The following is an 11339-nucleotide window of genomic DNA, read 5'->3' as shown; positions in this document are numbered from 1 at the left end:
TCATTCTTGAAAGAAACATAAAAAAAAAAACTAATCAATATATATTAAAAAAAAAAAATGTAATCAATGATACAATAAATGACTAAATAAAATTTTATTTCCTTAAAAAGAAATTACAACATAGATACTCCAACAACAAACAACAAAAAATAAAATTTTATTATTTTTTTTTTTCATTCCTAATCCAACAACAAAACAGAAATTTATTAATCTATTTATTTTTATATCCTATCAACACTAATCAAGTGATTAGTTTTTATTTTCTTCAGTAAAGAAATCAGCAACATCCAAATGAGTGACATCAAGTTGGCTAATATCAAAATTGTCATCACAAACAAAATTCGTTTCGATATTTTTCTCCTTATTCTTTAGTGATGCTTGATATAGATCAACAAGATGCTTCGGCGTACGACAGGTACGTGACCAATGACCTTTACCACCACAACGATAGCATGAATTCTCTTGTTCTTTATTATGCCCACCTTTTTCTTTCTCAATTTTTTCTTCATTATTTTTCCACTTCTGGTGGAGAGATATGTTCTTAGAATGATCACCACGATAATAACCTCGGCCGCGGCCTCGACTACGACCTCGACCACGGCCTCGACCATGGCCACGGCCTTGCCACGTCCACGTCCTTGAAATTGTCCAGAATTGTTATGCATTGCTACATTCACTTCAGGGAATGAAGCAGAACCAGTTGGACGGGATTCATGATTTTTCATCAAAAGCTCGTTATTTTGTTCAGCCACAAGAAGGCAAGAAATCAATTCAGAATATTTCGTGAAACCTTTTTCACGATATTGTTGTTGTAAGAGTATATTGGATGCATGAAAAGTGGAGAATGTTTTTTCTAACATATCTTGATCAGTAATATTTTCTCTACATAATTTTAGTTGAGAACTAATTCTAAACATTGCTGAGTTAAACTCACTTACAGTTTTAAAATCTTGTAATCTCAAATGCATCCATTCATAACGAGCTTTTGGGAGAATAACAGTTTTCTGGTGATCATATCTTTCATTTAAATTTTTCCATAAAGTAAGTGGGTCTTTTACCGTAAGATATTCAGCTTTCAATCCTTCATGAAGGTGGTGACGAAGAAAGATCATAGCTTTGGCCTTATCTTGTTTAGAGGCGGTATTACTTTCTTTAATTGTTTCTCCAAGGCCATTTGCATCTAAATGAATTTCAGCATCTAACACCCATGATAAGTAATTTTTTCCCGTAATGTCAAGAGCCACAAATTCAAGTTTGGCAAGGTTCGACATAATGATACTATCACAAAAATATTAAGTAAGTTAAATAATATTCAATACTATAAAAACAAAAATTAATATTGAATGGATCTAATAATTCTTTTTTTTTTTTTTTAAGTTGTGTCTCTGTTTTATACGAATCAAACAAGATCGATGGTTTTAATTAGGACTAGAAAACTGAATGTCTCGGAAACAAGATGGTTTTAATTGGATTTAATTTGTTTTAGACAGAGAGCAACCCAAAAAAAAAAAAAAATTAAATAAATAAAATAAAAGAGAAATTTAAAGGTCTTGGAACTTTAATCATTAATTATAATGAAGCTTTGTTAAATCTAAAACCGTATATTATGAAAAAAAAATTGCAAATTATAAATTTATGATTAACATGTGGCTTCAATAATTTAATCCTATAATTGAACTTCGGGTCAATTGATAAAATTGATGAAATGGCTTCGGGCCAATTTCATTAACATAATTTATATTCATATGGCTTCGGGCCATTAAATTAACATAATAATATTATCAGGTGGCTTCGGGCCATATCATTAACATAATCTATGTATAACACAAAATAATGTAAAAGATAACATAATATTATCATAATATAATATAAAAAGGTAACATAATTAAATATTAAAAATATTACCTTAAACCTTCAAATAGTAGAGCTCTCGTGCTGATAACGTGTTATAAAGCAAAAATAAACAAACACAAACAAGATGGAGATAATGTAAATAATAGTTATCTCTTATTCATATATTTCTCATGTGTACAATACAAGATTACAATGCCTCTATTTATAGGCTACCAATTGTAAATGAAAAGCCATTACAATAATAAATACAAAATGAATTCTAAATAGTAGTGGGATATAAATTCCAATGGTAGTGGGGTAGTGGAGATTAATATTGGGAGTTACAAATGAATGGACCATCCATTATATTCATAACAATATCAAACTTTGTTGTTAATTAGCACGGATAAAATTATGTATATGTTAGAGATAAGTAGTGGTACTATAGAATAATAGGGAAACAGATGCAAAATGTCTAATATAAATAATGACACGTGTCCTTGTCTAATATTATTTTTTTTTCTTCCTCCCTTAAACACAGCACTAATACATTCAGTATTATTTAATGGTACTTTTGAAAATTGAATCTGTCTTTTTCAAAAGAGACAAGAGCTCATGCCACTGCACTAAGTGCTTAGTGCAATTCTCTATAAATGAAATTTTTTATTCATAGAAATTATTAAATCTAAAATTTACAAAAATAAAAAGAGTGTCTCGTTTCCAACAAATATAAAAATATCTGACTCATTGAGTCGATTCAAAATATATGGTTCTGACTCAATACTCCATATCACAATATTATGCTTTTATGGGATCATTTATAGACCAGAGCTTGATTCTTCTCTAATCAAACGGTCCGGATCCAAAGTATAAAAAAAAAAATAGATCTGAATAATTGATTCCAATTCAAATACACATTGATCTGATTTTTCCCTGAGAGTGACCTGACCTCTCTTTCACACAACTCTCTTTATAATGCGTCACCGCCTCCCACCTAGATGAATTTTGCCCCACCGAAGAAGTATTGATTTTTTTCCTCCTCTTTTTGCTAACTTCCCTTGCCAGGTTCGTTTTCCGGTTTTTTAATTCAATTTTTCTGGCCGTTTTTCTTAGCGCGCGCTTTGCCCAGGATCATTTGTACATGTTCAATTAGTCTGATCAAGTCAAAATCAATTTGAATCAACACCAAATTAGCCTCCATTCCTGACATATATAGTTCTTCAACATAAATAATTTGTATAATTTGACTTTCATATAGTAATTAATCTGGCCAGCACATATATATGCTATTATTGATTTTAATTTCTAATTAATCTGGCCAGGTGCGCTCTCTCTTCATATGAGCATGCATGACCAAGCTTTAATTTCTTTCATCCTAACTAACTAGTGCCTCACGAAACGAAAATTCACTTCCGCTCTATCTATTACTATACATTTCAGGTTTTAATTTGTCTGGTTTTCATTACATACTATATATTTTAGTAGCATTCAAAGCTCACTTTTAATTGTTGCTCAATAATTAAACTACATATATAGGTGTCATGAAATATTTTAATTTTAAACTTAATGTTCTGTTGTAAACTTACTTTCAAAATATTCATTTACTCATTACAGGTATATATACGCTTAAAATAAAGGAAATCAAAACTAATAATAAAGTTCCATATCATTCCAATAAACTAAAAATTTATAGCCTTGTACCGAATTATTGTTTTCTCATTACCCAGGCAATAAGTATGATTATTTATATTCAACAAATTGCAATATTTGAATATAGAAAATATCAGAAATCTCGTCTTTGCTCACATAATTTTGGGACTATGTTTGTTTGATGCGAATCCTGCCAAAATTCGAATTCCAAAGGTTCCCGACAGATCTGGACCTACATGTCAGCGATTCAAAATAAATTCAAAGCAGACCAGCGCCTTGCGGGAATCTTGAATCCCAGTTGGCCAAAATCTATGGTCTTTAATTAGTGCGAATCATAACGACTTAATTTAAATAAAAATGTACTTTTGCGCTCCAAAACCTCTACCAATCCCAAATTATGAGCAACATCCCTACAAACTCACAAAAGAGCCCTTATCAACTCAAAACTCTCACAGAACAGTCCTTCCTCTGGATATTTCTGCTGAATACATTATTTTTTCTTTTTGGCTGTTACTGTTCTTCTTTTTTTCACTTTTTGACTTGGTCGAGTGACCAAATAAGACTCAAGGCCATGCCTTGCTCGATCAATCTAATTTGGATCAGTTTTGCATTTTTTGATTAGTGAACTTTGGAAAATGGTAAAAAAAGATAAAAATCCTAAAAAAGTAAAATTAAATTATAAGGTATTTGTTTTATTAAAGTCCTCTACAGGTCTATGAAGAAGGTTTGGTCAAATTACACTTTTGCCCTTGACTACTGGTATGTTTTTTTCTAATTGTCCTTTTTACCCTTTTTTACCAGTTTGGATCTATCACCTCAAGCTTGATGTTTGGGACTGGTACAACAACAGCTAGTGTTTTTCTAATGTTTGGACAAAGCTTTATGGAATTCAATGCTTAAAGACTGCAAAAGGGGATGTCATCAGTCATCAATCCCCTAAGCTATCGTTCCAGCACTGTTTTTTTTTTCAGAAAAGGAAAATACTTTGTTTATTTCATTATCTGCTATAAGAATTTCAATAGATAGATTAAGCTGTGAGAGGATGTAATCACTCATAATTCTCTAACAGCCTTGTCTACTTACATTCACCCTTTACCATCTTGAAAAAAAAGAATAAAAAAAAAACAAATGACATAGTTTTATATACATTTCACATATATCTTTTTAGAAAAGTTGAAAAACATGAGAGGCTTGACTTTGAAATGGTCCAGTGACCAAATTGGACTTAAGCAAATTAGTTGCTTAATCTCATTGTATGACTTTTACAAAAATAATTTCATCAACTTTTTTATTATTTGCAAATTCTCTATTGTTTTATCTGATACTAAGCCTAATAGCCAACGAAAGACTATAAGATTATGCAAAACAATAGTGAAAAAAAAACTATATGGAAGAGATCAATGTAAATGTATTAAAAAAGTCCTCAAAATAACGAAAACAAAAAATATTAATCCAATAAAAAAATTTATTATTTGCAAATCCTTGAGTCACTATATAACAAAAACAAACACTAGAAATACCTATAACAGACTAATAGATTGTATACTATTTAACAACAAAAAACATGTACCATATATCAGCAGAATTATCACCAGAACTTTAACCCCTCACTAAACTCACAGATCCCTAAACCACAAATCCCGATACACCAGATCCCGATGCAACACATCCAAAAACAATAGATTCTTCCTCTGAGAAAGAAACACTGGATTAAGATTCTTCAAAAGCAGGAGGGGAGAGAGGAACGAGTTCAGCTGCAAAATTGTTGTGAACCAGTATTTTATACTATTTCCACCAACTCCATTTCCCTAAACCCATTTCTCTAAAGACATGCTGTACATTTCTTGGGGAATGTGGTATCTTAAATTTCTGTCTGAGCTTGTTATACTATTATTTTGTTTAATTAATATTTTGGTTTCCTCCAAAATTTTGTGCACTTTGTAAAAATTTCAATATTTTAATAAAGGTGTGAAAGAAAAGAAATACTTGTGAAGCAAACTAGTTTTTGTTTAAAAAATTAGATAGTATATATAAATGACAGAAATTTGCAAATAGATTCAACAATATTTTTTTAATGGCATATAAGATTCTATTAAACGAGTATTTTATGTATGAGTCAACAATACTCATTGTATGAGACTTTTAAGAAATATATAAATATTATGTATTAAACGAGTATTTTATGTATTAAACGAGTATTTTATGTATGAGTCAACAATACTCATTGTAGACATTTTTTTTTTAAATACTTCATAAAAGAATATCTCTTCCCGCTTAATAAGCATCAGTGATATACGATATGCATACTGTATATCACTGATTCTGGATTGATCATGAGACTTTTAAGAAATATATAAATATTGTTAAACAAATTTTAAACATTGTTGTTAGGTATTTTCTTTTATAAATGAAATTTTTATTTTATGTTAACATTATTTGTTCATGGATGAACCTAGGACTTATTCACCAATAACCTTGAAATTATCACCATTAAAGTGATCCAAGTTCTTAATAATTACTAGCAAATTTAATCTTCTTTTTAAAAAAAATAAAATATAAATCTAATTCATTGTCCTAAGTATAATAAATTTGAATTTCTTTTTTCTTTTTACTTCTGGATATCCAATTTGTTAATTTAACAACAAAAAATTAAATAACAATGGAAGGGAAAGTCCTTCCAATTTACATATATAAAATAGATTGGAATAATCCTTGATTTAGTGTTGTATACGTTATGATGCATATATAATCATAATTTTCAAATCCCAACAATATGAGGAGACCTGAATTACAAACTTCAATTAAGATCGAAATGGAAATTGGTAAAATAAGAAACGGGTTGGGTGACAGACCCGGTAAAGTAACTCTCTAAACATTATCCTTTAGTTTTTTTTTTTTTTTTGTGTATGCATGATAAAATATAAATTGAGATATTATACAAGGTACATTCGACTATTGTCAAATAAACACTTGTCATGTATTTTGTTTATGAAATGAAAATGCATTTTAACATCTGTCGTTTACATAATGTACCCTAGATAATTTGCAGTTAATTAGTTGAACTACCATAAAATATACACTTAATTAATTAGTTTTTGCATAGGATATAGTGTTATACTTGTCTATTGTATAATGTACATATATTTAGTTTATTTATTTTTAAATCTGTACAAATCAGTTGGAGAGAATTGTCATTGAGTCTTTGAGAAAAAGTATAAAATTTCGAGGAGGGTTCAAATGTACTCTTTAGCACAAATAATATTAGTTTCCCGCACTATCCCGAAATAGACACCGGATACGTTGATCACGCAAAATATAAGATATCTCAGAGGATACTCACTCATTTAACACCCCCTATAGTCAAATCCTGATTTTGTTGCTGCTCGAGTGATGTGGCAGAGCACTTGATCTGACCGGGAAAAGCATTGGCCGGCCTTGCACCGGCAAGGATCTTCTTGATGGAGGAAGCCATTTCAGAGCTTGGGTCGATGGAGAGGCGGGAGAGGATGTCAAGCATCTTGGTCAACGAAGAGAATTTGCTGGTTGGATAATGGCAAGTGTCTTCTTGATGGAGGAAGCTACTTTACATACGTTTGTTCATATAGAATGTTTGATTTACTAATTAATTGATTCCTTTTTTTTCTCTAAAAATTCCCTCTGCTCAAATTTTGAAACTGCTATTGTTTCATTAAAATTAAATTTTATGCTGGGGGATTAATTAATTAATGAGAATAATAACCTATCATTAACAAAAAAAAGTCAGTCTATCTAAAAATAACATGATTTCAAATTACATACTTTAATTTCCTAAATATAAATTAGAAGAATGTTTTCAGTTATCCAAAATAATAATGAATTTTGTCATTATATTAATATGATTGATGGAATTTACATGGCTAGCTAAAGAGATTTTTTTTAATTTATTATATTTGTACAATTTTTTTTTATTTTCCTAAATTTTATTATATTTTAACTATTAGAATCTAAATTATTAAATTTGATATAGAAACTGGAATAACAATTATACAGAATATTATAATTGATAACAATTATTTCCAATATAAATATGCTTATAAATATTTTTCTCAAATTAAGATTTCACATAATTATTCTGTACCCTTGTCCATGTGACTGGTCCTGTGACGTACAATATTTTGAACAATTAATGTTAGAGCTCTATCAGAAGGCCACAGGAAGGTGAGCATAGAAAGCTGTCGCCTGTTGTCTCCCTGTAATTGGTCAGCAGAAACTGGTCCGTGCCTATGACATAGCGGAGCCCACAGAGCTCTCCATTTGAAGTGCTCTGATATTCTGTGGCGTTCGGAGAGCAGGAAGGAATTGCGTTCAATTACTACCTTCACAAATCACAATCACGGCTTCACAAGTTTACAGTTCACACCTCATAGATATATCTTATCCGTTATCTATTGCAGTGAACACTTTCTGCCACAGACGATCCGAACCAAAAAGAAGAATAAAAAAAAGAAAAAAGGAAACACAGAAGCGTACCCGAATTTTTTTTTAATTGCGATATTGAAAATTGAAAATCCAAAGTCGGCTTACCTTTTAAAAAACCATCAGAAATTTACTAGCTAATAGGAATAATTATTAGATAGGCTCATATCATATTCGTTATTCTTTTGATAAAAAATCTACTCTTGTAAAAAATATCATAAACTTTTGCTTTTAGAAATTAGTAAACATTATTGAATAAAATATTTTTTTTAATAATTATAAAGAATTTAGGCCATTATTTAAAAGATTATATTTATTCAAGGCCAGATAATTGTTTATGTGTATCTTATAATGACAGATAATTGTTTATGATTTTATCCAATTTTCACATACTGAAGAGGAAGAAATAAAATAAATTTGGATGGGATAGAAAATATATAAAAAAAAAATTATATCTTTTGAGATCCTCTCTGCACTTCGTGATGAATGTCCCGCTCCATTCTCTTTTGAGATCCTCTCTGTACAACACACCAAATTATGTATTGTAGAAATTACTTTTTTACTAGATGGTCATAATGCTAATATTATTACGTTAGAGTATTTTCAAGAAATAAAAGCTAATAGTTTTCAGGACCAAACATATATAATCCAAATTCAATCAAATTTGTGCTCAATTTTTTTATCCGATTAATTAATAAATCGACTAACTAATTGCTGGTATATATACCTATCAGGAATAATCTGTGTACTGTGCAGTGCTGTTTTTTGAAGCACCATCCAGTAATTGGTATACCTGTCTACCAAGTTAATTAATTATATCATTTACTATTTTATGTGCTTTGATGTTTGGTCAAAAAACAGCATTGATTAATTTAATGCCAATACATGACTGATCTAACATCAATTCTCAGCATTTAACCACATACCATAATTAAAAGATGATATATACAACATATCATAACATTAGCAGATTGGATCATAATTTTATTTTGTCAGGTATAACAATAATTCATTGCCAACAAAATAAACTACAACATATCAACGAGCCATATATATTCAAACAAAATTTGAATTAAAACAAATATTAAATAAAATTGAATTTCGACACCGTCTACCAGTACCAATCTACCAACCATTGAGAGTATAGCAATTAATAGATCCCAACCAACCAAAACCAACATACAATATTTGGAGTAACATTAATTCTTTATCCAATTTGGAATGAAACATTTAATTATGAAACTTCAAAATTAAACCTATGTAATTAAAGCGCTGTATTTTTACAAATGGGACACAAATTCATGTGAGTCAGCTATTGTTTTATAAAGCTAGAATGAAAATCGTGACCGCAATCTAGCCTCCCCAATTTGTCTCCTTCAACATATTCTTCCTGAAAAACGATTTGAAAAACAAGAAAATCAAAATTAATCATTATTAGTTAACCCCTTTCAAATCTTATATTCACAAATTAAGCTCCAATATATCAGGCCCTCCCCTTCCATTCCAGAGCATATCCGGTTAGTCCCACAAGGAAAAATTACATTCTAATAGACACACTTATATATAAATGCTTGGATGCATCTGTTGTTGTGGCGTAAATGGGAAAGAGTGGAGAGAGATAGAAGAGAGAGTGCCACTTGGCAGCCCCGCTAAGTCTTTCCCAAAAAACAGAGAGAGAGAGAGATTCGGTCTAATTTTACTTATTTTTCCCCAAGTCTCATTCATTCCCAATGAAAATGAGACATCCGAGCAGGCCCTTGGGAAAAAAAAGAAAAGTATGAGACTTTTCTGGCATTTTACTTATTTTTCAAGTTAGTGTTTGCTCGATTTTTCAAGGCTTGAACACATATTTTGGTATTGTAGATGTACCAGCACTACAACCATTATATTATTATATACTAAAGTAAAATTTCTACTGCAGTTTAATAAAAATATATATATATATATATATATATATATATATATATATATAATGAACATTTGGCTCTGAGCATTAGAATAAAAGTCGTGCAGCTGACAGGGAGGATTTTTCCAAAAAGGTCCTTTTAAATAACAAAAATTATATACCTGGCAAATGCAGCAGGGCTCCTCTTCCATGGAAATGTGACGGTTGAGAGAAGAGTACTTGTGCTGCTTGAGGCGCTTGGCAACTGATTCTTCCGTTAGTTCAGTGCTTACATTACCTATCCTTTCTTCCAGTGCTAACAACTCCTATAACATTCATAATATAATACAAAATAACATTGATTAAGAGAAAGTTTCATGCAAGCACCCGAGAAAAAAACAAACAAGTTCTCACCATATATATGAGAATCATCTCTTTATACCAATTGGGTTTTTCTGGTCTTTATCAGGTGAAAAAAAAAAATTAGGAACTGAAAAGTAGTTTTTTGGTTCAAGTACTAGTTTGCTAAAAGCAGGGGGCGTCCAATGGACATCAAACCCAAATCGGTAAAGCGGGGTAGTAGTTTTTTGGTTTGTACGAACTGCTTCAAGATTTGTGCGGGTCAAGTGTTCATGAATCTTAGAGCGAATCTAGAAGGTTCCGACCAGGCATAGGACTGATTTTGGTCCAATGCCCATTAGATGTGCCCCGTTTCCTTAGTAAAAAAACCCATGCAAAACGTTGCATTCCTAGATTGCAATTGCAGTATTAAAAAACGTCTACTCAGATCACCTGCCCCCGGGGTGGGGTCGGGTTTAGGGTGGGTGGGGCCGGGTTTAGGGTTTAGGGTTTAGGGAGCCCACTAACAGTGACTCTGGGGGCAGGAAATTTCTGCCCCCAGAGGGGCAGGAGATTCGATCCCAATCGAAAACAACAAACCACACCCCATCACCTTGGCCCACGATCAACAAAGTAAAAAAAATATATTAAAGAAACAAAATCAGTGAAAAACTAGACATGTTGGGTATCTGGTATCTACACTTACATTATATTTTGTTAACAAACTTGGCATGATTGAGACTAACCTCATATGACATGTTGTCAATATCGATCTAGCCGCATATCTCTGTGTCGATCATGCATTTCAATACCACCATAGTATATGCTCTACATTAATAGTTCAAATAACCAAAAAAAAAAAGGAGATAAAAGATGCAATTCCTCAGCAAAGACCAAAAATTGAAAATATATAGATTTATATTAGGAGTTTTGTTCTAAGCCAAAATTGTTCCAATCAAAACCCAGTAATTAATATAGGAGAACAATTTTGTCTTTTATTTCAAAACCAAAATTATTTCCTATAGTCTTTTTCTTTTATTTACTCATGGCACAAGAGAAATAAAAACACGAGAAAAAAAATGAAATATCAAACAAATGAAACATAAATTTTGTCAATATGGAAAATAATAATTTATAAAACAGAAATGTGTAGTTAATAACTTATAAAATATAAGGT

General features: G+C 30.8%; 2 protein-coding genes across 2 annotated transcripts; both read right to left on the bottom strand.

The window, feature by feature from the left end:
• Positions 1–249: 249 nt before the first annotated feature.
• LOC144546235 (uncharacterized) lies at positions 250–1271 on the bottom strand. Its single transcript, XM_078294779.1, has 2 exons — positions 567–1271; positions 250–522 (listed from the first exon to the last, which is right to left on the bottom strand). Exons 1-2 carry the CDS (start codon positions 1269–1271, stop codon positions 250–252), a joined length of 978 nt encoding a protein of 325 aa, XP_078150905.1.
• Positions 1272–8991: 7720 nt separating this feature from the next.
• On the bottom strand, positions 8992–11105 carry LOC144546415 (putative E3 ubiquitin-protein ligase HIP1). The gene is made up of 3 exons (XM_078294958.1): positions 10909–11105; positions 10006–10149; positions 8992–9328 (listed from the first exon to the last, which is right to left on the bottom strand). Exons 1-3 carry the CDS (start codon positions 10918–10920, stop codon positions 9251–9253), a joined length of 234 nt encoding a protein of 77 aa, XP_078151084.1. The 5' UTR covers positions 10921–11105; the 3' UTR covers positions 8992–9250.
• Positions 11106–11339: the final 234 nt, after the last annotated feature.

Source organism: Carex rostrata, chromosome 29 (assembly GCF_964058835.1).
Source record: "Carex rostrata chromosome 29, lpCarRost1.2, whole genome shotgun sequence".
Taxonomy (NCBI): domain Eukaryota; kingdom Viridiplantae; phylum Streptophyta; class Magnoliopsida; order Poales; family Cyperaceae; genus Carex; species Carex rostrata.
This window is presented reverse-complemented; position numbering and strand designations above follow the sequence as displayed.

Excerpts from the sequence above, each read along its gene's own strand:
- LOC144546235 (XM_078294779.1), bottom strand. The coding sequence starts at position 1,271 with ATGTCGAACCTTGCCAAACTTGAATTTGTGGCTCTTGACATTACGGGA. Across the intron at positions 523-566 it reads TAGTCGAGGCCGCGGCCGAG|AAGTGGAAAAATAATGAAGA; the intron begins GTTATTATCGTG and ends TCTCTCCACCAG.
- LOC144546415 (XM_078294958.1), bottom strand. Across the intron at positions 9,329-10,005 it reads AGCCCTGCTGCATTTGCCAG|GAAGAATATGTTGAAGGAGA; the intron begins GTATATAATTTT and ends ATCGTTTTTCAG.